We start from the raw sequence: 27,370 nt of genomic DNA on the forward strand, positions 1-27,370 counted from the left end.
CTGAGTCAGCATAAATAAGAAAATTGAAACCTAAATATCTCAAGAACCGTAAGGGGTTGGAGGTTCCAAATTTCAAATTTTCTTCATTTTCATAAACCATATAACATATAAAAAAATTAGCAAAATCCCAAACATAGGGTGACATTTTTTGATTTTTTTGGATGATTTGACATGGAATTACTCTTTTTTATAATTTAAAATAAATTCTTTCCTTTATCTATTTATTAGAAATTAGGCTAATGCAAATAACTATAAAGATTCTTTTTTTAAACTTTTTTGTAAATAATACTTTACAATTTCTTTGTTTCTTTGACTTCAGTAATTTAAAATAAATATAAAGTGAAAAATTGCATTAAATCATTTAAAGTTTGAACACCAAATTAAATTTGGTAGATATATTCAGATTTTTTATTATTTTTCAAACCAAAAAACTTTGTGATGAAATTTTCATTTAACTGTTATTGTTAACTTATTATTTTAACAATGTTATTGTTTTTTGTTTAAATTTCATTTTGATTTCTAATAAAAATAGTGCAAAGGAGGTTTTTTGTTCTGCTAGCTTTTACTACATCCTGTATAACTGAGCATAAAAAAAAAGTCAGCCGTTGATGAATTTTATAAACCCTGTTTATAAAAATTGAAAAAATGTGAAAATAAAATACTGTTCTCTAGCCTTAACTATAGGTTATGTATAAGCATTGCTATTAAGTTTAGTTACACAAAGCTGTAGAATCTAGATAGAACAATTTAGATCATTATTCCCAAACTAGCTATCATTTAGTTTCATATTTGCAACGTTATCAGAGATTACAATGGTTCCCTTTGTTAATTGGTTACTTGTCAATTATATTAAAGAATTCCTAAAATTCTTCAACATATTTACAACATTTGAAAGCCTGTAATGTTAAGTTGAGTTAATCTATTGTACTGCTAATGAATGAAAGGATGCTGTGATTCATCTGCCAGTTCATTTGTTTTGCTACATAGTTCATATTTTTTATTTCCAATTTTAAAAAAATTAGAAGGACAGCTATTTAATTCATGTATTCTAGAAAGGTTGGTGTATCTAAGTTTAAGATGCCTAATTAGTCTGTTAAATACTTAGTCTGGAACTAAAAAGTAAGGTTAGATATCTACACATATTATTTCTCTTGAAGCTTTGCCTAATTTTTGTTGTCTTATGTAAGTGAAAAATTAATTTTTCCCTTGGTCTATTTTCTTTTATCACATTTTTATCACAGTCTATCTGTTTTGAAGTTGGTACAAAAACAAGTTTCTTCTGTGTTAATGTTTTTAAAACTTAAACACCTTTTATTTTATTTTAAACTTTTAAATTGCTCTCTAATGTATAAATTTTTTTTTACCAGGTTTTCCTACTTTTGATAATATATATTATGCAATTTTTTTTGGGGCTCAGACTGAATGATGAGTTTTTACTTTTATTTCATCTGGAGAATTTTTAAAGGCTCTTGTTCAATGCATCTTCTCTTTTGAATATAAAATGGTTGAGAAAAGAAGAATAAAATAAACTTAAGATCATTATAAGACTCATTTTTAACTTAAACATGAAAAACTGTAGCTAAACAAAATAAAACATTAGATTATGATCAACGTTTACTTTATATATATATATATATATATATATATATATATATATATATATATATATATATATATATATATATATATATATATATATATAAATATATATATACATGTAAACATTTTAAAATAGACATTTTATAAAAAATTATTATATTAAAAAAAAAATTTTTTAAACTTTGAAATTTTTGACCTTCACTAGAATATTATTTATGTTATGCTTGCGGTTTTAAATTTATTTTCCTGACCACAAACCACATCAAATTATGGGTAACTAAATTAAGATTTACCTTTTTAAATATATATATATATATATATATATATATATATATATATATATATATATATATATATATATATATATATATATATATACATATATATATACATATATATATATATATATATATATATATATATATATATATATATATATATATATATATATATATATATATAAATAAATATATATATATATATATATATATGCAATTTAGAATTTATCAAATGTATATATACATATATATATATTTTTTTCCATAACATAGATGCAACTTTTAAATGTTCTTTTTTTTTAAGGATCTCAGCTATCTTAACTTACCGACTTTCACAACAATATGACTTTCTCAACTGTTAGAAATGATTTCGATAGTTGAACCTAGAAATCTGATGTTTAACTATAGAATCATAAACTAAGAGCTAAGTTGAATTCAAAAACATTTTCATGTTTCTATAGCAAAGAAATGCAGCATTATTTGATGGTGAGTTTTGATCAAAAATTCTTATTTTTTATTTTGATAAAAAATATGAAAATTTTTATAAATTATTTATTTGTGGTTGTTTATTTATTCCTTTTTTCTAATGTGTGTAAATTTTATAATTATTTTCATTATTTTATAGTATTATTTATGATGGTATTTTTGTTTATTACTTTTTGCCAAGCTGCTATGTATTTTTTACACTCTTTCATTTGCACCTAATAAGGCTGCAAACAAGCAGGTTTAAGTTGGGAGTTACTAGAAAATAAAGAATAGTGTTAAATACCAGGAAAATGATTGACAGAAAACTTTAAAAGTTGAAGATTGTATGAGTTAACAAAAGAAGATGTTAGGAGAAAGTCCTTAAACTTTGGTGAGCAAAAAAAGAGTTGCGTTCTTGACAAATAGAGTAACTTAGATTAAAGATATTCAGGAAAATCATTAATTTAGATAAAAAAAAGTACAGGATATATTATATCCCTGTAGTTATTGGAAATGAAGAGGAGTGTTGGCTTTCAAAGATAAATAATTTTGCAATTCGAAAGAAATGATTATATAATTTCAAAAACAATCAGCATGTCACATTTTATTAAAAGCTTTTGATATAATAGCAAGTCAGCCATAGAACCAGACGATTGAAACCCATATTGATTGCCAGAGAGTAAGATATTAGATTTGAGTTAAAATATTAGCTATTGGTTGGTTAAAAACTCAAAGAGCTTATTTTAAAAAAGAAAACTTATTGAATGATAGTTGGATAATCTAGTGTTCTCTAGAGTTTGTAAAAAGTATATTCACAGAAGCCGTTTTTCGGCAGTCAGGAAAACAAGATTCAGTCAAGCACTTAATAATATTTCAGAAAGGATTATAGAGAGTTTTGGAGAAAAATTTTGTATGACAGAAATTTTGTCTAGCCCACAACCCTTACAGTTTTATTTAAATTAGTAGATTAGGTAGTAGAATTTACTTAGTAATGACTTAAGCAACGGAAGCCCAAATTATTTGGATGTATAACAATGGGTTAATCAGTTTAATATGAATAACAGAAAAAGGTGTGGCCATTAGGTTAAGCAGAAAATTTCTTCGCAAATACTTCTGCCTTATCCTGGGGATAGGTATTAAGAACAGACCTACAAATTAGAGTTAAAATATTAGTCTTACCTTTGTTAATTGCACTGTTGAAGTTTTTCCAAAAGTCTCTAGAACCTAACTTCTGAGATAAGATACAAGATTTTGCATACTGAGAATAATGAAGCTAATCATCACACTGCACCTTTTTACATTGATTTCTTGTAATAATAAAATACGTTCGTTTTTTAATCGTTTTTTCAAAATCTTTTTCACAAGAAAATTGTTCTTTTGAAAAAGATCTTTCTTTTAAAAAAGACCTTTCTTTTAAAAAAGATCTTTCTTTTAAAAAAGATCTTTCTTTTAAAAAAGATCTTTCTTTTAAAAAAAATGATTACAATTAGATGTAATAGCTTCACAAGTAGGTAAAAACCATGGAGAAGAATGAGGCTCGGCTTGCAACTAACAAAAAGAAATAAAAGCTTCCATTGTTGCCTACCTTTCCAATAGTAATCATTTTTGTTACATCAGTAGGTACAAGAAAGAAGTTATTATCTGATGCATTTATAACGCAATTCAATAACTTACTATCTAACGATCAATATTGTTTCCGGTCTTAAGATTATACTGCTGATTTCTTAAGTTTTGGTAACTTTAATAATCAACTGCTTTTACTATATCATTCAATAAAGAAAATTGCGAAATAATACATTATGGAAGTAACAATCCAAAACACGATTATTCTATGGATAATGTTGTCCTAGGACAAACTATTCAAAAAGATCTAGCCGTATTATTCTCAGCAAACATGAAATGGAAACAGCAAATTATATCTTGCAGCTCGAAGGCAAATAAAATGCTGGGAATGATTAAAAACACATTTGTGAAACTGGATGTGCAGACTCTTAAAGTCTTATACGTGACGTTTGTTCGCCCAATAATCGAATTCGCGGTTCCAGTGTGGTCCCCTCAGCTTAAAGGAGAAATAGAACTGCTCGAGAAAGTTCAACACAGGGCTACGAGACTCAATCCGACTCTGGCAAAAATGAAATACGAGAAAGACTGGAGATTCTTGGCCTCAGCCCATTATGTGAACGCAGACTTCGTGGAGATTTGATCCAGACTTATAAGTTATTAAATAAGATTGAAAATGTGGACTTTTTAAACGGTTTCAAGCCTAATGATTTTCAATTATCTAGAGGAAACGGTGTCAGGTTTGAACGCGAAAAAACAAAGTGCAACTTAAGACACTCATTCTTTACTAACAGAATAACAAAACCATGGAATAAACTACCTAAAGATGTAGTTAATGAAAATTTAAGCACAATTAGACAATTGGCTCCTTTTAAATAAAATTAATACTGACACGGCTGTCTAAGTGTGTTATTAATACACACACTCGTCGTCTTCAGGCGGCTACAGCATCTACTACTACTACTACTACTACAATGTGATATAATAACTTACATATTAGTAATTTACAAGGTAAAAAGAAAAATAAGAAAGTTATTTCTCGTGATTTTCACTTAACAATTTTTTCCTCAAGAATTTGTTTAAAAATTCCTCTTTGTTCTTTTGCATTCCAGCACTCTATTGCATACTTCAAAGTTTGTTCAACTTCTGAAAATGACAAGAGGTTTCATAAATAAAATCAATTACTGTATTAAAAATAAAGCATATTTCTGTAGGCTTTCTTCCAAATAAAGAAACCATATCCATGGGAATCGTTTGACTCAATTAAAAGTAAAAACTCATAAACATCTGCTAAATCTTTAGCGTGGCCTAAAAAAACTAAATCTCCTACAGATTTCAAGCAGAATACAACCGTCAATGTTGTTAACGGTTATTAGACGCGTGTTGTTTTTTGAAATGGTTTTAGTCAAACGACGTGTTCACGACGAACGCCGTTGTCAAATGTTGCCCGCGTCTCATTGCTAAATCTCTCCCTATTTTTTATTAGCCAACTGTTGGAAAATAAAGACATTTTCAATATAGATTATAATTTCCGTTTTTTAAGTTCCTATGAAATCATTGTTACGAAAAAATACATAAATAAATGATTGAAGCCAAAATTGTTAATTTCATAAGCTGTGGCTGTTTAATGAAAAGAGGTTAATTTCTTAAGATGATGCCGCGTAATAAAATCGATTAATTATATAAGCTTTTAATGGCTGCATTTAAATCAAAAGTAATAATTAAAAAAAAAATACTTATGAAAAAGCATGAATCAATAAAACTAGTATGAAATTTAAAAAAATGAACAAACAATTTCATGAATATCTTCTAAGTTACATACGCACCGTTACATAAATAATACGTTAATATAAATTAACTGCAATTAAAAATAGTATGTTAAAAATTCTTTGAAGTTTATATCGTTGTCAAACATCTTCTTAAACATTTATTCTTCATACTGCTTATTTCCCAAAAATAATTTTATGATTAGATTACGATAAGATCTCACATAGCCATTTGTTGTAGATACAAAACATTTAAGTTGAACGACCAAGTAGAAAATTAAAGAATTAGTTATTAAAAAATAATTCAACAAGTTAAAACTATCTATATTGGAAACAAACTTCAATCAAATTCCGATCATTACATTTTATTTAATAATACTCTAAATCATCTGCTTGTGTTTAGAATTAATAAAAATTATACCTTTATCTTTAAAATCCGCAATGCTTTCCGTGTTATCTAAATAAACAAGAAAAAAAACACCCTGAAAGCAAGAATTTCAAAAACCAAAAGATTATATCGGGGGTATACTGCCAGAATGCACTAAGTCATTTTTTGTTGGTTTTGAGTTAAGTCAACACAAACACTTATTATTATATGCTTTATCACTTCCAAAACGCACCACACCTTATATTCTATATAGTACCAAGTTATTGATCATTCTCAAATATACAATGGGAATATACACCATGACATGAAAAATTTTTTTTTCATTAAACTGCCAAACAATATCTCATAATTATCTCAAAACAATGAAAAATGACTTAGTGCGTTCTGGCAATATACCCTCGATATATTACCAGTATAAAAATACTACAACTCACAAACAAGTTGTCAGAAAGTTTCTGTCTGGAAGGTATTTGTTTTAAAGCACATGAACCACGTCAAGGTTCCTTCCTATTCACATGTACGTTTTTTTTATGCAGAACGATTGAAAGCATATGACAGAAAAATACACAATCAATTAGCAAACTGCTTTTTCTTGCACATTCTCATTTCTATTAATAAAATTGAACATAAAAGAACAGGGGGAGCGTAATAAAAATGGACTCTAAAAAAAAAATCTAAAAAAGTAAGCATAAACTTTTAAACATTAGTTAAAAAAAAGTTAAAAAAAAAGTTAAAAAAAAATATTTCGGAAATGATAATAAACTTTAGATGGCAATCTCCTTGGAAGGATAATTCTTATATCTTCTATGGATTATTGTTGTAATTATTAGACTGGTTCTTCTAATGCCCTTAATCTTTCAGACTTATTTGAAAGACGCATTGGAAATGTAGTTGGACCAAACCAAGCTCCTAATCTTTTGCCTTAATAACCTCAAAGACGTTAAGTCTATTACTCTTATCTACAAACATGTTTGGTGCTTAGGAGAGCTACTATTTCTTGTTCAGTCAAAAAAAACTTGAGACCACCTAACTCATCATTTTGCAAAGTCGCATTCTTTTACTGTAACTGTTCTTTCACTGCTATAACACAAACATAAGATATAAAAAAAATGCATAAAGTATTCAGTTGAAAACGAATAACATTATGGAAAACTGTCTTTGAAATCTCGTATCTCATCTCAAAAATTAGGCTCTCGTGATTTCTGAAGAATCTTTAATAGTATCGATAATAAGGGCAAATCTTTAATTCCACCTCTCTTGTATGGTTCAGACTTTGTCACCTCACCTAAAGACAAAGCTGAATTGTTCGCTAAAAACTTTTCTTCAATATCATCTCTTGATTCCACTAGTTGCATTCTACCTGATATTGCCAACAAACAGGTTGATCCATTGCTTGACATTCGTTTCACTCCAGCTTCCATATCTAAAGTGATTTTCTGCCTAGACTCTTCTACAGCTTGTGGCCCAGACAGAGCTATCTTCTATACTCTCTAAACTATTCAACAAGTGCTTATCAGAGTCTCGTTTTCCAGCCTGCTGGAAAGAGGCATCTGTTATCCCTATCTTCAAAAATTCTGGAGAGCGTTCTCATTCGTCTAACCACTGTCCCATTAGTCTTCTTCCTATCATAAGCAACGTTTTTGAATCTTTAATTAACAAACACTTAATTTCTCATCTTGAATCTAATTACTTACTTTCTGACCATCAATATGGATTTCGATCTCCTCGCTCTACAGCTGATTTGCTAACATTAACAACTGATAGGTTTTAGCGTGCATTAGATAAAGGTGGAGAGGTTAAGGCCATCGCTCTTGAAATTTCAAAAGCTTTTGATAAAGCTTGGCATGCTGGTCTTCTCCATAAGCTTTCTTCTTTGGTATATCTGGAAACATCTTTAAGATTATTGAATCCTTCCTTTCCAATCGTAGTATAAGTTGTCCTCGATGGACAACACTCTTCTTGTTAATCTGTAACTTCAGGGGTTCTTCAAGGTTCTATCCTTGGTCCTATACTCTTTTTAATTTACATTACGATCTTCCAGATATTCTCACATCTAAGGTGGCATTGTTTGCTAATGATACTACCATTTACTTTTGTCGTAATAAGAAACCAACACTCTCTGATGGCTTGGAGGGGCATTTGAGCTTGAAAAGGAGCTCACTTCTGCTACAGCATGGGGCTCACAGTGGCTGGTGAACTTTAATATAGATAAAACTTAATTTTTTTCAGCCAATCGTTATTGCAATAATTTAGATCTTCCTATATTTATGAACGGTGATGTACTCGATGAGTCATCTACTCTTCATTTTCTAGGGTTAACTCTTACTTCCAAACTTTCTTGGAAACCATATATCAAATCAGTTGCAAAATTAGCATCTGCTAAGGTTGCATCTCTTTATCGAGCTCGACACTTTCTTACTTCGGATTCTATTCTCTATCTCTATAAATCTCAAATCTGGCCTTGTATGGAATACTGTTGTCATATCTGGAGCGGATCTTCTAATGATGCTTTTCTCTTTTAGACAAGGTGCAAAAACACATCATAAACATAGTTGGACCTGCTCTTGCAGCTAACCTCCAACCATTCTCTTTTCTACAAATACTATAATGGGCACTGCTTTAAAGGGCTAGCGCCTCTTGTGCCATCTACTAAAATTCACTATCGTGTTACTCGTCATTTAATCAAGCCTCATCCTTTTTCTGTGACTGTTCTTAAGTGCTCCAAAAACGCTTAGTCATATAGTTTTTTTCCTCGAACATCAGCTCTTTGGAATTCACTTCCTCCATCTTGCTTTCCTGATTCATATAATTTGCAATCCTTCAAGTCGTCCGTCAATCGTTATCTTGCCCTACAATCTTCTTCTTTTCTCTTCCAGTAACTTCCAACTTTAATTAGTGGTTGCTTGCAGCCTTGTTGGAAGCGCAGATGTTTAAAAAAAATAAATAAAAAAAAGCTTTCTTTGCCACACAGGTGTGTGATAATGGACAAAATTGCAAAAATTTTGTACATTGTTACACACCTGTGTAATAATGGACAAAATTTTAATTATAAAAAATGTAATATAAAAAAGTTTTGTTTTTACTATTTTATCCGTTATTACACACAGGTGTGTAATAATGGACAAAATGGTAAAATTGCAACAATTCTAAAACAGGGTAAAGTAATATTGGAAAATGAAAATGTGCAAGTTACTTCTGTAAGTGTTACTCCATCAGGAAAAGAGAGCTCTATATATAGCATTTTATCTAAAAAGTGTATTACAAATGGATATATTATAAGTGGACTAACTTGACAGTCACTAAAATAACAGAGCACCAGATGTTTAAACAGAACACAAACAAACATAAAGTAACTAAAAGCTGAGTCAACAACACGTCACAAGTATAAACAGAACACAAACATACATATAGTAACTTATGAGTGAGTCAATATTGCGCCAGAGGTTTAAACAGAACACAAACAACTATATAGTAACTTACGGGTAAGTTACATTGCACCAGAGGTTCAAACAGAACACTAACAAACATAAAGTAACTTACGGGTGAGTCAACATCACGTCAGAGGTCTCCACAGGACACAAACATATGTACAGTAACTTATGGGTAAGTCAATATTGCGTTTGAGGTTTAAACAGATCATAAACTTAAATACAGTAACTTATGGGTGAGTCAATATTGCGCCAATGGTTTAAACAGAACACAAACAAACATATAGTAACTTACGGGTGAGTCAACACCGCGCCAGAGGTTTAAACAGAACACAAACAAACATATAGTAACTTACGGGTGAGTCAACACCGCGCCAGAGGTTTAAACAGAACACAAACAAACATATAGTAACTTAAGGGTGAGTCAACAACGTGCCAGAGGTTTAAACAGAACACAAACAAACATATAGTAACTTACGGGTGAGGCAACACCGCGCCAGAGGTTTAAACAGAACACAAACAAACATGTAGTAACTTATGGGTGAGTCAACACCGCGCCAGAGGTTTAAACAGAACATAAACATACATATAGTAACTTACGGGTGAGTCAACACCGCGCCAGAGGTTTAAACAGAACACAAACATACATGCAGTAACTTACGGGTTAGTCAATATTGCACTTGAGGTTTAAACAAAACATAAACATACATACTGTAACTTACTAGTGAATCAACATTGAGCCAGAGGTTCAAACAGAAAGCAAACAAACATACAGTAACTTACGGGTGAAAACAAATAAACATACAGTAATTTTTGAGTGAGCCAACAGCGCCAGAAGTTTAAACAGAACACAAACATACATATTGTAACTTACCAATGAATTTGACATTACTTTATATACTTAGTTTTTCCTTCATTTTATTTTTATAGTTCCTCCAATAATTAATAATTGTGAGCTGTGGGGCAGTTACCAGATAAAGCTGACCTAAAATAGAATTTATAAAAAGCATTCAGAAATTTTTCTTTGTTTGTTTAGAGTCTATTAACAAATCTACAAACTCAGTTAAACATGTATTATTAAGACAACTTGTAGCTTCTTTCCAAGCTTATATTTAAGTTCCAGTTTCATTCTTTTATTAACAACACGTTTAGGGAATTGCCAAAAATATTATCATAAATAAGCATTTAAAAACCTATCTATAATATGTGAAAAAACATATACAAAAATATAAGGTAGTTGGCAGTTGCCTTTAACAATATATAATTAAAAATAGGAAAAGCATATTTTAAATAATGAAAGTCTATAGGTTCAATTTTTCTTTTAAAACAACTAAATTCAACACTTGTTTCTAAAACTTTGTTTATTAATAATGATATCTAAACCTCTGATTAAATAATGATATCATAACCTCTGATTAAATAACATAAATAAAATAATGCTGTGTAAACAGTTTATAACTTACTGAATAAGTAAAAATTTATCAAACTTCGCATTTTTGATAAGGTTTGTTTTTCCATTAATAAATTTTTTTTTGATATAAGAACGAATGAAAATTGTTAAGCATTTTGACTGATTTTTGATTTATGACTAATTTTTCATTCATGTTAATGAACACAATTCTTTTTTTTTACAAGCTAAACAAATCCATGACATTTTTTATGGTACCATTCGCTGCACATATCACACTGTACCATATAAAGATTGGTATTTTTTGCATGATACCATACCCAATTTGAACGGTATGAGCAAGAAATTTCTAAAGTGATTAATTTTTCTGCATTAAAACATGATTTTGATTGGCTAACTGGAAAGACAGAAAAATGTCTTTTTTTAATGCATTCAATAAAATGTTTTCTAATTTTGTCTTTGTCTAGAGATAAAGCTCCAATATCAAATTTGTGAAGTATGTTTAATGCATTTGCAATTGCAAAAACGCCACAATCCACACCATTAGTTTGTTGTTGACATTTGCGTACATGGATGGTTAAGATTTTTCCTTTTGTTTTATATATATTGCATATTTGCTGCTTAACATGATCCTTCACTTGGCCATGGAAAAGACTGTCATAGTAAAAAATTGTGTCCGCTGGACAATTCATATTAGAAATGGTAATCCAATGATATTGTCCAGTATATAATACTTGAACAAAATCATTCTTTTCCTCACGAAACATATATTTTTCACCTAAAATGGTATCTTGAAACCCAGATTTCATATGAAACTGACTCAAAAGAATTTTTTGGGCAGCATTGATACTTACATCTGTCAGCATATCATTATTCTCAATAACATCAATTTCAGTTTGTGGTAACACAGGCAGGTTGTTGTCAAACATAATCCATTCAATACTTTCTTCTGTATTATCTTGCTGAAGAATTACATTTTCACTTGCATCTATGTGTTCAGACTCAACTAGGACTTTATGATTTTTATTTGATTCAATTTTTAAACTGCTTGAGGCCCTCAACTTTTCTGCACCAATTCCATGCCTCCCCGAATATAATGCAACCTTCTTTCTTAAGGGAATGCTTAATGCTTGTAACTGACGCTTATTTTTTTGAACAGGCTGCAAATGAATACCTTGTTCATTTGGAATGCATTCTTCAAATGATTTTTTAACTTTTTTTAGAATATCAATTCCATTATCTAATTTCTCTTCATTTTCAATAAGGTATGATTCATTAATTAACTGCTTAGCTAGTTCTCGAAACAAGGATGCCTTAGTGTTTAACCACGTTTTTTGTTTGGGAAGTGATTCCAATGTTTTTAAGCTACAATCTACTTCTCTGTCTTCTGCTTTGTTGTTTGTAATAAACAGTTCATTTGGAGGCAATAAAGGTTTTCTTCCAAAAGAAATTTCTTTATCCAAGTTCAAAAAGGGTGAGTCAATGTATAATTGAGATAAATTGTACCAAGACCATGAAGGAAATTTATTAAAAACTGCAAAGAAATGCTTGCAAAGATACCCAGTTCTTTTCCAATCTTGACAAGTGCAATATTTTAAGTGTTTTAAAATATTGTTTCAAAAAATAGTGTAGCACCAGTGTTTGTTACTTTGCACAATAAGTGAAAAATATTTGACATTTGTTCACTTTTTAAAATTTGTTAATGGTAGTTTGCCTGAATCAAAACTTAAAATTTAAAAAGAATAAAAAAAATCTTTTTTTATATCAGATATTCCCTTTAAAATCTCCCTTTTAATTATTTTGTGCTCATTAGAGTAGACTCTTTATCAAAATGTATACTAAGTTATATTTAAGTTATGTTGTATTATTTCAAATTTTTTTAACTTTATAAGGAAATAATGAACACTAAAGTAAATAAAGAACACTTTAGCATGCTTTGATAGAACCTTTGGATAATTTTGATAAGAACCTTTGGATAATTTTGATAAAACTATCGTAAAGGTCGTTTTTTTTTTTTAAATAGCCTATACTATTACTAAATATTCTCTTTTATTAAGAAAAAAATAAAATACTAAGTACCTATTATATAAATCTGGAAAGTAGTCTTCAATAAGAATAGTAAGCATGGTTGATAAACTAGAGTTACTATGCTTTTTCAGGTATGAATGTTTGAAGGTTTCATTTTGCCGTTCAACTCCATTGTTAGTATTAATACTGACCATTAATCTGTCTTTACGATACAAGTATGCCCACCTCTATTAATAAAATGGTACAGAATAAATGGATTTAGTGTAGAATTAAGAAAAAAAGTAAAAATAAAATAAAACCTCAATATGTGGTAACCATTGCTTTTCAAGCCAGTTAATCATATTTTTATGATTTGGATTTAAATAATGTTCACATTTTTTTAAGTTATCAAGGGCTTTTGCTAAATCAACATTTGACTGAGCTCTGGCAACTTTCCTTTACTTAGCATTTCTAGCATTTCTACTTTAATGTCACTGGCACCATTATTTACTTTATTAAACCAACGTTCCCACGCTTGTTCCCGATGAAAGTCACATATGAGAACTTGGCACTCTAAAAAATTTAATATATAAGTTAAAACTTGATTTACTTAAACATAAAACCACTTAAATATAAAATGATTCAGCAAGAGGACTTAACAAAATTAAATAAGCAGCTAATTAAAAACTTGAAATACCTTGATGTATTCAATAGCATCAATCTCTTCAGATTCAATAGCATTAATCTCTTCAGCACAACAATCAACCATAAAATATAAAGGACTCCAATTAGGATTCCATTCTTTTATTTTGGCAAGAGCACTTTGAATATTTTTTGCTGACTCTCCTTCACAAATAAAGGTACCTACTATCTGATAGTCCACATTTGTTTTTACAACAAGAAAAAAGAGTGGTAAAGAATATTTTGTTGTTTTGTAAGTGGCATCCAAAAGGGTAATTTCATTGCCATATATTTTTAATAACCTCTGCATTTCTTCAGTTTGATAAACAAATAAAAAACTATTGCTTGATGCTTCTACAACAATCTCATCCTCAACTTCGGTGCTTCCGACGGCTGAGCATTCAACTTCATCTATAAATAAATAAATAAATAAATATATATATATATATATGTTTATTTAGATGTATGTGCTTGTATATACATATGTATTATATATATATATATATATATATATATATATATATATATATATATATATATATATATATATATATATATATATATATATATATATATATATATATATATATATATATATACTCCTAGTTGGCATTTATGAGGACATGTTTTTTTATGTTCCCGTTGTTTTTTTATTTTATTTTATTTCCATTTTTATTTATACATATTTAAATTTATTATTTTGTTATAAAAATATATTTGTTATATTTATTTTTGTCATTTTTATTTATTTATTATATATTATATTTCATTTTTATTTTCATCTATTTACAAAAGCGATTAATTACAGTAATATAACCATATTTAAACCTTGTTTCCTCCTAACCCTGACCTTGATGCTGACCTTATCTAAACACTGCGAGTCAGGCTATATGATAGTCATTGTATTTACTTTATGCTCTCTAAAAAAGGTGGTTAAGGGTACATTTAAAAAAAAAAATGGTGCTTGCGGGGACAAAAAAATAACTGGTACACAAAGGTGTACAGGGTACACAGGTGCTCTTAATAATGCTAATGTCCCCGTAAGTATTCTTTCTTAGTAAAATCTGTTCCTATAAGTGATAATATAGGTATTGTAGTGAAAAAAGATATTGTAAAAATAGTTTCAGAGAAGGTTTATTAAAAGTAAATATCATTTAGTAATGAACTAAAATAAATTAAATGATTTATTTCCAAGTTAAATATAAATTAAAAAAAATAATAATTAAACATGTTTAATTTATGTTGGATATCTGAATGTCAGTTGTGGGAGGTCTCTTTATCTTCTTAAATCTTACATTTCTGTTTTACCTTAAATTTTTTTAAATGGACTACTTCTAAGACATTATATATATTTAAAAAGCAGTGATTAAAATGATTAAAAATTAGTTATGATAATTTTTAATGTCCTATGCAATCAGATTAGAACAAGAAATGCAAAAGCAAAATGACACATTATCTTAAAAAGTGCAGGATTGTATTTCTTTTTAAAAAAACAGTGAGTATCTGGGAGCCCTGTTTTAAATACATATTTTTTCGAAAAATATAAAACGTTAGCAAAAAAAAAGAACAGTTATTTACATAGTGTATTTGAATTTTTTTAAAAAGCATTCACCTTAATGTGCACTACAAAAATATTTTATAAAAGCTTATTATTTAAATATAGTGTTTAAAATATAGTATTTTATTATTTAAACATGCACAAGGAACACAAGGAAAAAAATATATACACATTCATTTTTGTATATCTTGATGAAAATTGAAGTTAAGTAAAGAGTGCTCACAGTAAAATATTAAATACATACAATTTTTACTTATCCCTTTAGGTCGAAGATAAAATCTTCTGTGAGGATTTTCAACTTTCCATTGTTCTATCTTTTTTATAAGACATTCTTGGTCAATGTTTGAATACCTTTTCTTTCTTACTGCTTCCAACATGTAACACCGAATAGTTTTTTTCGATGGGATGAATCTTTTATTTGATTTAGATGGACAAATACTATTTTTAAACATTTCTCTTGTCACAATGATTTCTAATCTCCTACGCATTTCATCAACACTAGTTATAAATTCAGATGATGTAAATATTTCTTCTTTTAATCTTGCATCAATTGGCTGGGATATACCAGCAGCCTTAAAAAAATAAAAAGAATTATCAGAAAATTTAAATAAAAAATGTAAAAATTTAAAAGTTGATTGGTTTCAATAAAAAAAAATTAATTAAATAAAGGGAAAAGCCACTTGTTAAGAGCCTATAATTTTAAAAAAAGAACTTTTAAAAGAAAAATGTTTAAGCCAGGTATGCGGAGTCCCAAAAGGACTCCGGCTTTATATCTCTACTTTTTCCGAGTCATTAGTGTCCAGAAGCTCTAAACATGATTGTTGACTTATTATCTGCTATAAGAAAAGAGTTCCTGAGATTTAATGACTTGAAGACTCCGGGTTCAAAAAACGATTGTTCCCCTAACCTAAAAGTCTTAATTTTTTTCCTATTAGTAGTCCATAAACTTATTTATATTTTTAAAGCTCCTGGATACCAAAAACTAGGATAAAGTAATCTTTTTGTGACTTTCAAATCCGATGTCCTTTTTGGGACTCCGCATCCCTGGTTTAAGCTATAATGTAAAAAAAAATTTAGAAATTAAAACATCAACAATTTATACAACTTGTGATTAAAATTGGTTATTGTTAAAATCAGATGTTATACAAAATTGTTTACATCTCCAGTAAAGTGACCAGTGTGAGAACTCGTTGATGGAAGAAAAACTGAAAACATTTTTTGTCCCACTGCTTCATTTTTTAAAATTGCTTTACGAATTTTTTTTGAGGATGTTACTCTTTTCCATTTACTATCTTCTATAATCTAAAGAGGTACTGCATTTAAAAAAAATGTTCAAGACAAACTAGTATTTTTTCAAAAAGCTATATAATATTTCTCTGAAAAAAGAAAAAAAAGAAATCTTTTTAAATCATTAAGCAATTGGCTTATTAGTTATAAAACTTGTTGGTTATAGGCAAAGGAATTAAGAACCTTTTTACTAAATTTTAATAGTCAAATATTTATTAATAATAATTTATTATTTTCTATATTAAATAAAACTAACATAATTTAAAAGAAATAAAACCTTAAAATCTGGAAATTTCATAACTTCTTTGATCTTTATTTGTGAACTACAATTAAATTTCTTTGTGTTCTGGATCATTTCATAGTTTTTAAAGTAACTGTGATCAGATACCTATTATCATTGTAATAAACATGTATTGTATTTATATTTTATCTATAATTGAATTATTAAAGTTTTCAAGTTTATTATATACTTATATAATATATAACTATAAATAAATAAGTATATGATATACCTTATATAAATAGTTAAATATAAATAAATATAGCACATTCAAGATACCTTTCTATCATTGCAACGCATTTTATATTCTTCTTTAAAAGATACTTTTCTATCTCTTCCATGCATACAATCAAGAACTTTACTTCCTACAATCATGAATGGAACACCATTAAAAGATACTGAGTCATCCTTTGTCAGCAGAATAACATGTAAACTTTGACACAGTTTCTGTTTCATAGTTTCGAATCAAAGCGAGTATTTCCTCGTATGATTCTGCACATATCCACTTTTCCGCTAAAAATATCATACCAATAATGACTTTATTAGTTCAAAATAGTGAAAATAAAATAAAAGTTTCAAATTTGGAAAAATTAAAAATGCACAAAATACATAAAATTATATAATATATACCATAAACTTATCTAATTACCCTTAATAAGACTTGAATCTTCTAACAAATTTAAACTCTTATCGTCTCCCGATATCTTATCATATGAAAAATAAATTTTTTCCATTATGCAGTTACTATTTTCTACTTAATCCTTTAGGTTAATATAATCCTTTCGGCTACGTAGAACAAACAAAAAAGCATGGCTAAAATTATTTATAAATTTAATTATATCAAATTGAATAATTATTCATGTAAAACATAATTTTGCGAAATGGACTTACGACTTTTGCGGACTCAAAGACACCACCTGACTTTGCGGTATGGAAACATGCACCAACCACTTATATGAGGTTAATCTTAAAGATATTGAGGAGGTTAGTATATTAATCTAAATTATTATTAGAATTTAATAGCTTCTCATTGAGTAAATATAAAAAACAAAATATAAATTGAGTCGGTGGAAAGAAGAACAGTACTAGTCCAATATTTTCATTTCGAGATAATCAATGTTCTTCGACTAGTTAAAATCTACTTTATAGCAAAAAATAATAAAAAAAAGATATTATTTTTGTAGTACGTAGAGAGATCCACATAACTTAAATAAAATTATAAAAAAAATAGTGCAAGTAGCAAAAAATGAACTAGTACTTTTCTTCTTTTCACTAATTCAATTGTAATTAGAATTTGACAGGCTCTAACTGAGTAAAGAAAAGAAAAAGTTGTTCTGAGAATTTGAACGGTTTTTATTAAGTAAAGTAAAAAAAAATTATATATTGTTATTAGAATTTGACAGTTTCTCAATAAATAGAGAAAAGAAAAATTAATATAAACTTTTATTAGAATTTAACATCCTCATTAAGTTAAGAAAAAAAAATTAATAAAAGTTCTGTTTAGAATTTGACAGGTTTTCATTAGGTAAAAAAAATATTAATATAAATTGTCGTTTGTATTTGACAGATTTTCATTAAGTAGAGAAAAGTAAAATTAATATAAACTTTTGTTTGAATTTGACAGGTTCTTATTGAATTAAGAAAAAAAAAAGATATAAATTGTTATTTGACTTTGACAAGTTCTTTTTGAGTAAACAAAAATTAATATAAATAGTTATTAGTATTTGACTGGTTTTCATTGAGTAAAGAAAAAAAAATTTAATATAAATTTTTCTTTGAATTTGACAAGTTTTTATTGAATAAAGAAAAAAAAAAGTGATATAAATTGTTATTAGACTTTGACAGGTTCTTATTGAGTAAAGTAAAGAAAAATTAATATAAATTGTTGTTTGTATTTGACAGGGGTATGTTAAGTAAAGAAAAGAAAGTCTAATATAAATTGTTTTTAGAATTTGACAGATTCACATTGAGTAAAGAAAAGAAAAATTAATATATAAAAATTAAAAATTGATATTTTATTTTTTTTGTGTAATAAAAAAAAAAAAAAAAAAAAAAAAAAAAAAATATATATATATATATATATATATATATATATATATATATATATATATATATATGTTAATTGAATTTGGCAGGTTCTCATTGAGTAAAGAAAGGAAATATTAATATTAATTTTTGTTAGTATTTGACCATGCTCTCAATGAGTAAAGAAAAGAAAAATTATTATAAATTGTTATTAAGGAAAAATTATTACAAATTGTTATTAGACTTAAACAGTTTCTCATTTAGTAGAGAAAAAAAAAATTAATATAAATTATTATTAGACTGTGATGTACCCAATAAAAACAAACACCTCTTGATAAAGGATTTTTTCAACAATGATGTACTAATCTAAAGATACAAGAGTTTAAATATATATAACACAAGTAGTTCAAAAGCAATAACATAAACACTAGGAATCACAACAATCTTCCCATCTTTATAGAAAAGATAACTAGTTTCATCAGTTTAGTATAAAGTCATCAAATTTTACAGGAACTTTGTAAGTTCTAGTAGAATGTCGCAAAACGTCACTAGATGACTCATTTATTGGATTATTTACTTCAACACTAATTTCAGATGTAATTTTTGGTGATGGGCTTTTATTTACATTAAATACTTCCGCAGTTACATTATCATGAGATCTATTCTCGTTGATATTATAAGACTTTTCTTATGATTTTATACTTTTCTTATGTCCATCCGGGTAACGAATATTAGCATATGTTGGGTTTACATCACACTAATTTGACTTTATCAACAAGATTATCGTTTTTGTTTGTTCGCACGAAATGTCGAAGAAAAAACCCTAACCCTAACCCTGACCAGGAGTTAAACATGAGGGTAATAAAGTTCCACATGATGAACGCCGAGGTAACTGAATGTTCTCTCATTGGGTGTACAATTAGTTGCAGTTGATAATAATAAATGGAGTGAGTGAAGGGGGTCCGATAGAACAATTTCCTAAATTCTAATATCTAGGTTGTGGGTTTTTAGTGCCAAACAAATATTTCTCCATATCAAACCATTATATCTCTCAACTTGTCCATTACTGATAGGATGATATGGAGTAGAATTACTTGTTGGAATTTCTTTCTGAGTAAGGTAAGATTTTAGTTTATTAGATATGAACCATGAGCCTCTGTGAGAACGAATGTAAGTTGGAAAACTACAAAAAAAGAATGGTCTAAACATTTCACAACGGTTGTTAAACTGATATCTGGTCACAGGATAGCAAATGGATACGAAGAATGTTCAACAATAACTGTAAATAAATACTTATTTCTAGAATTAGATTTTCCTTTTTTGGTTATTCACCTCCTCAAGACCGAGAAAGCCACTACAGATGAGTAGGCTTCTTATTAGTGGTTATAACCCTCTCTCAACTCTATAACTTGGAAACATGAACCTTGACAAACAAGGCCACTGCAGGGAGAAACAAGTTTAGCGCGGTACTACCAGGGACATGGTGGGGATCAAACTCAGAATCTCTCGCTTATGAAGCGAGCGTTTTACCACTACACCACTACAGCATGATGCAATGGTCCTTTAAAATCTATACTTAATTGATCCATTGGACATATCGATTTGATTAACTCGCTGACATTTGCAAATCAATAAAACTTTGGTTTTAGTTCTGAACAAATATGTTAGTTAAAACAAACTTTCTTAACCTCTTCTGAGGAAAAAGATAAGTTCTTAGATTTAACAAAGTGAAGCATACAAGTGACTCCTGGATGACATAAACAGTTATGTATATCGCTTAGGTTTGTTTGAGGTTAAGTTGTGGCACTAAAAGTACGCGTAAGTGCATCAGGGACTACATTATCACTTCCAGGGTGATACAATATAGTATAGCTAAACTCTGCCAACTCCATCCTCCAGCACTGAATCTTATTTTTTTTCTTTTTGTTTTCTTTTGGTTATCAAAGATAAAAGCCTGACAGAACGCTGATCAATGATTAATTGGAATTGATTTCGTAACAATAAATGTTGTCATTTTTGAACAGCTTCAATAATAGCCACTGCTTCTTTTTTTACTACTGGGTAATTAATTTCACTTTTGTTTAAGCTCCGAGACATGAAAGCATCTGGACGACCATTTTGATTCAAGGTAGCTGATGCAACTACATCTGATGCATCACATTCAATAACCAAAGATAAGCTCTCATCAATAGAACTCAAAGTTTCAGAGTGAAGTTCCCTTTTAAGTAATTGAAATGCTTCAAATGTTTCACTATCGATTGGGAATGATTTAACATTAATTAAAGGTGGATTTTTATTAGCAAAAGAAGAGATCTACTTTGAGTAATAAGAAAACATACCCAAAGTTCAACGAAGTGATAAAACATCAGAAGGAGGAGATATTTTGGTTTTATATTGTTATGGCTAATGCAATAACCAAGAATATTTATCGAAGGAACTGAAATGACAGATTTTAATTTATTTAATGTTAAGCCCCGACGTTGTGAGGCGCTTTGAAACTGTAGACAATTTTCATTATGATGTACCTGATCATAGCCACAAACAGGGGCGTGGTGGCTCTAAAAAGTCCATGCAGGATTTTTATGAAAAGGCCTATATATGCGGTATTTTATCATACATTATTGATTTAATTGCCCATACAAAAATAAAATATTTATATTTACATATATATATATATATATATATATATATATATATATATATATATATATATATATATATATATATATATATATATATTTAATAACTGACCTTATTCTAACAAATCATCAATACAAACTAGCAAGTTGAGATAACACTTGTAATTATTAATATTGTTTGTAATACATTTAATATTAATAAAATTTGTAATTATTAATATTGTAATTATTAATTATTGTATTTGTGATTTGTAATTATTAACATTGTTTCTAATACCTCAAAAGAAAAAATGGTAGCAATACCATGCAGCGACCACGCTTTTGTTCTGATTTTCTTAAAACACAATTTACCGCAAGCAAATACGATTAGTATTTTGTTTGAAGAACATAGCCTAACACAAAATTAAAAAATCAAAGATTTTAATTCTTCTATTACTATATAATGATATATATTTTATTGTATAATAATATAAACTTTTTTAAACTGTATATAATTTTTTTTCTAAAATAAATATTAAAAATCTTCAAAAATAAGCAATTATTTTTATAGATAGTTTATGCTTTTGTTTAATTCGGTGTTTTAACTTTTGTGAATATTTTCGCGTAAACTCACAACAGCAAAAATGCCGCTCTAAAAATGGTGCCGTTATTAACATAATTTAAACATTAAAGTTTTTATAACGTAGTTTCATTTAGCAGTTACTAAATTGAAAGTATTTCATATTTTTTCAGAAAATGCTATTTTATTGTTTTTTCATTTCAAAAATAAAACAAAATTAAAATAATGAAAATAAAAAAATTTAAAGTCATGGAATCTTTATAATTTAAAGCCATGGAATCTTTATAATTTATGTTAAACTTACCTAAAAATAATAGTAATAAAAATGTGTCGTAAGTAAGTAAATTGTTAAGGTGTAATATCAAATTGTATTTGAAAATATTTGTGGTACTCCTACACCTCAATTAAAATAAATTCGTTAAATAATATGGTTTTACGCTATTTTTAAAAGGTTTTATTTGTGTATTTATAGTTCATAATTCAAAGTTTGCATAAGTAAGTAAATTGTTAAGGTGTAATATCAAATTGTATTTGAAAATATTTGTGGTACTCCTACACCTCAATTAAAATAAATTCGTTAAATTATATGGTTTTACGCTATTTTTAAAAGGTTTTATTTGTGTATTTATAGTTCATAATTCAAAGTTTGCATAAAACATATCTTTAAATGTACTTTTTGCACAGCCATCATCCTTTTTTAAATCTGTCTGAGAAAAGGATATTACGGGGTGATTTGTTTATTAACACACAATAATATAAAATGCATAAAAATAAATAACTTCATTTATTATAAAACAAGTTTATATCTGTTTCGAAACGATACAAAAATGCAAAACATGAGTTCGATACTTATTTATACAAAACTTAATTTAAAATTTAACAATAAAACATTTTTTTTAAATGAATTAAAATGCAATACAATTACTATATAGTAATTGTATTGCGTTTTAATTCATTTAAAAAAATATTTTAGGGTTAAATTTTAAATTAGGTTAATTTAAGTCCAACAATAACATGGGTCTGCGAATATTTTAAAATTTATTTCTTCAACATTACCATTGTTAAAAACCGTTTATGAGTTCATAAACTTTCTAATAAATAAAAAATTATAACACGTCTTCAAATATCTACTTTGTTTTCAGAGCAATATTATTATTATTATGCAAAATACAAATTTAATTGCGCTCAAAGTTGAAGACATAAAATCAAAGTAATAATAAAATTTAATTTGTGCAAACATAAATATTGTAAATGATTGTAGAATTTCTTTAAAAAGTAGAAAAAATTAAAATTTGCCAAAAGGCCCATATTTAAATGAAAAAGTGAAAGGCCCATGTGGGAATCCCGCATAACCTCTGGGGCCACCACGCCTCTGGCCACAAATGGTTTTATTGTCAAGGTATGGAAAAGTGTCATGTAACTTTTTGTCTTCAACAAATTTGTCCATAGATCATTAGAACATAGACACACCATTAGTAACTCCAAATGGAATCCTGCAAAATTGTAACAATTTTCCATATGCCTCAAATGCTATATACTTTTTATCTGAATTTTTATAGGATATTGATGGTAAGCACTTTTTAAGTCGAAGGTAGAGAACACCTTGTATTTTGCTTTAAGTTCATTTATCATATCATCTATTCTGGGAAGAGGATATGCATCTAATTCAGTGTAAAGGTTAACTGTTTGAGAGTAATCAATGTAGAGTCTTTTTTTGTTTGATTTAGTACAATCCTTTACAACCACTACTTGGGCTCTCCATGGTGAGAAGCATGGCTCAATTATACCATCTGATCATAGCTGTGATATTTCACTTTGAATAAAATTTTGGTTATCTTTATTAAATCTTCTTGATTTGCTAGCTATTGCATTTTGTCTGAACTACTCGTAAACAAACAAGGTATTTTTATTTTAGCCATTTGCAGTGCACATAGGTTATTTTTCCTTGTGACTATTCAGGGTTAGGGTTAGGGTTAAGTCTTCTTTTTTCCACCAAATGGAAAAATATGATTTTTGTGTTGCTTTTAGAAGTCATAGCCAAGTATGATATCACTACAAAGATTTTCCAAGATACCAAATCAAACATTTTGATATAGTAAACCATTTAGTTCGAGGTTAACTGAACAACAACCCACTAATTCAGACTTCATTGTTTTGAGGGCCATAGAAGTTTTTCTTTTACTGGGTAATGTTTTTATTTTCAAAGTATCAATACATTTTTTGCTTATAAAATTATCTGAACTACAAGAATCAATTTGACAACAGCAGATGCATGAGAAAGGCTCTCTGGACAACACTTGAAACAGTACACAAACTTGGTTTATGCACTGCAGCTGTAACACTGTGGGTCTTATTGATTGGTCAGCCAAGACAAACTTTAGAGAAATGTCCTTTTTTTCCACATTTAAAACATGTAGCATTTTGAGCCGGACAATTTTTCTGAGCAGAGGTTCGATTAAGTTGGTTGTGATGTTGATTGCCACAATAAATACAATTTCTTTGTGGATGTACAGGCATTGCATTAAGTGCTGTTAAAGATTCTTCTGGTAACTTTATAGTAGCAACAATATTTGGACTGGTTGATGATGAGTTTCTGAATATAAGACTCAGAAATCCTCTGAGCAATGTCAAGAGAGCAAGCTTGGTTAAATGCTGATTGTAAATTCAATGTTGTATTTTCAAGAAGGCGTTGGCTGATGTAATTTGAAGTTATTCTAGAAATAAAAGCATCTTTTATTTGTTCCTCTTGATATTGTTCAGCTGACACATCTTTATAATTACAGTTTTTGCTAAGTTTGCATAGTTCCTGAAGAAAATCTTCAAGAGATTCACCTGATGTTTGATGTCTTATAAGTAATTGATGCTTTGCAAAATTTTTATTAAGGGGTTTTTAAATATAAGTTTTCCAGGGTTTCAATGATGCTCTCATAGGAATCACACTCTTTAATGTAGTCATAAACATTGGACGATACAAAATGAATGATGGAGCGAAATTTATCTGGAGTGTCTTTTCCACAATCCTCTATGGAATTCTCAAATGTCCGTTTCCAATGCTTCCATTCTTTCAAAGCAGTTGGTGCATTATGGTCAAGATCTAGTCTCGTTGGTTTTAGGATCTTTAAAATTTTATATATATATATTTTGTTGAATAAATTTATGAATATTTTGTTGAATAAAACAAAAACCTCTTGATAAAGGCTTTATTCAACAATAATGTACTAATCAAAAGAGTTTAAATATATATAACACAAATAGTTCAAAAACAAAGAGTTTAAATATATATAACACAAATAGTTCAAAAACAAAGAGTTTAAATATATATAACACAAATAGTTCAAAAACAAAGAGTTTAAATATATATAACACAAATAGTTCAAAAACAAAGATTTAAAATATATATAACACAAATAGTTCAAAAACAATAATATAAACACTAGAAATCAAAACATAGACTTTTACAGGTTCTTATTAAGTAAAGAAAAAAATAATTAATAAAAAATGTTATTTAAGTTTGACAGGTTTCTCATTAAATTAAGAACGGAAAAATTAATAAGTTGTTATTAGTATTTAACAGGTTCTCATTGAGTAAAGAATAGAAAAATTAATATCAAATGTTATTAGAATTTGACATGTTCTCATTTAGTAGAGGAAAGAAAACTTAATATAAATTGTAATTAGACTTTAACAGGTTCTCTTTGAGTAGAGAAAATAAAAAATAATATAAATTGTAGTAAGATCTTGACAGGTTCTCATTGAGTAAAGGAAAGAAAAATTAATATAAACTGTTATTAAAATTTGAGTGTTTCTCGTTGAGTGATAAAAAAATTAATATAATTTGTTGTTTGAATTTGACAGGATCTCCTAGAGTAAAGAAAAGAAAATTTAATGCAAATTGTTATTATCAAGAATTGAAATTTTTAAAAAAGTGGAAATAAAACAAAATAATTCTAACCTCTAGATATATATCTAGATGTATATATTTTTAATATTATTCTTACTATTGTTATTATTGTTATTATTATTATTATTATTATTAATTATTTCTAATACAATTTTAAATATTTTTAAATAAGTAATGTTAATTGTTAAGCCATTTTAACAATACTTACTTTTTGTGTTCCTATAAAACAATGTAAAAAATCAACTTTGAAAAATGTACATATATTCTATATGATCTATAGTATATATATTAAACATGCTTCATTAAAATTTGGTACTTAACAATGTAAAGAAACTACTATTTATGATTTTCATTTTATATGTTAAAATAAAGAAGAACTATACAATTTTTAATTCATTAGTTCTTTAATTTTTTTCATTAAAAAAAGTCACAAATATAATAAATATTCTTATTTATAAAAAACACGCAAAGTAAAAAATCTAAAATTGTTTTTTTATGTGACAAGTTTGGATGCTAAAATTTTAGTTTTTCCAATGAAAATTTCATCTTGGCTTCCAACAAGGCTGCAAGCAACCAATAAATTAAGTTGGAAGTTACTGGAAGAGATAAGATGAAGATTGTAGAGCCAGATAATGATTGACGAACAACTTAAAGGATTGCAAATTATACGAATCAGGAAAGCAAGATAAAGGAAGCGAATTTCAGAGAGCTGATGTTCAAGGAAAAAACCTAGACGAATAAGTGTTTTTTGAGCACTTAGGAACAGTCACAGAAAAAGGATGAGACTTAATTAAATGACAAGTAACACAAGAATGAATTTTAGTAGATGGCACAAGAGATGCTAGCACTTTATGGTAGTGCCCATTTTAGCATTTGTAGAAAAGAGAAAGAGAAGCAACATTATGACAATGTGATAATGGTTAAAGGTTGGCAACAAGAGCAGGTCCAACTATTTTACAATGCGTTTTTGCACCTTGTCTAAAAAAGAAAGGGCATCATTAGAAGAACTGCCCCAGATATGGCAACAGTATTCCATACAAAGCCAGATTTGAGATTTATAAGTAAGAAAGTGTTGACTCGATAAAGAGATGCAACCTTAGCAAATGCTATTTTTGCAACTGATTTGATATGGTTTCCAAGAAAGATTGGAAGTAAGAGTTAATCCTAGAAGATAAAGAGTAGATGACTCATCGAGTACATCACTGTTCATAAATATAGGAAGATCTAAATTATTGCAATAATGATTGGCTGAAAAAATTTAAGTTTTATCTGTGTTGAAGTTCACCAGCCACTATAAGCCCCATGCTGTAGCAGAAGTGAGATCCTTTTCAAGCTCAAATGCCCCCTTTAAGCAATCAGAGACTGTTGGTTTCTTATCATGACAAGAATAAATGGTAGTATTATTAGCAAACAATGCCTCCTAAGATGTGAGAATATCTGGAAGATTGTTAATGTAAGTTAAAAAGAGTATAGGGACATGGATAAAACCTTGAGGAACCCCTGAAGTTACAGAATAGGAAGAAGAGTGATGTCTATTGAGG

The 27,370-nt window shown here is 28.1% G+C and overlaps 2 protein-coding genes across 2 annotated transcripts in view; one reads left to right on the plus strand and one right to left on the minus strand.

Annotated features, from left to right (window-relative positions):
• Positions 1-6,574: 6,574 nt before the first annotated feature.
• LOC136080895 (uncharacterized) lies at positions 6,575-17,589 on the minus strand. The gene is made up of 9 exons (XM_065798284.1): positions 17,355-17,589; positions 16,985-17,218; positions 16,703-16,813; positions 16,297-16,440; positions 15,383-15,710; positions 13,597-13,991; positions 13,220-13,472; positions 12,972-13,147; positions 6,575-10,469 (listed from the first exon to the last, which is right to left on the minus strand). Exons 2-7 carry the CDS (start codon positions 17,159-17,161, stop codon positions 13,407-13,409), a joined length of 1,221 nt encoding a protein of 406 aa, XP_065654356.1. The 5' UTR covers positions 17,162-17,218; positions 17,355-17,589; the 3' UTR covers positions 6,575-10,469; positions 12,972-13,147; positions 13,220-13,406.
• The window catches only part of LOC136080894 (NACHT, LRR and PYD domains-containing protein 10-like), a 46,408-nt gene continuing 36,625 nt past the window's right edge, over positions 17,588-27,370 (plus strand). Inside the window, exon 1 of the mRNA XM_065798283.1 lies at positions 17,588-17,689. The gene's annotated coding sequence lies outside the window, so the exon portion shown is untranslated. The remainder of the gene's footprint in view (positions 17,690-27,370) is intronic.

The sequence above is a fragment of the Hydra vulgaris genome, chromosome 05 (assembly GCF_038396675.1).
Source record: "Hydra vulgaris chromosome 05, alternate assembly HydraT2T_AEP".
Taxonomy (NCBI): Eukaryota; Metazoa; Cnidaria; class Hydrozoa; order Anthoathecata; family Hydridae; genus Hydra; species Hydra vulgaris.

What these genes read in the sequence shown, in the direction of transcription:
- LOC136080895 (XM_065798284.1), bottom strand. Translation starts at nt 17,161, where the DNA reads ATGAAACAGAAACTGTGTCAAAGTTTACATGTTATTCTGCTGACAAAG. An exon ending in TGCGTTGCAATGATAGAAAG is followed by an intron (nt 16,814 to 16,984) that starts GTATCTTGAATG and finishes CAATGATAATAG; the next exon opens with GTATCTGATCACAGTTACTT. An exon ending in ATGCTATTGAATACATCAAG is followed by an intron (nt 13,473 to 13,596) that starts GTATTTCAAGTT and finishes TAAATTTTTTAG; the next exon opens with AGTGCCAAGTTCTCATATGT.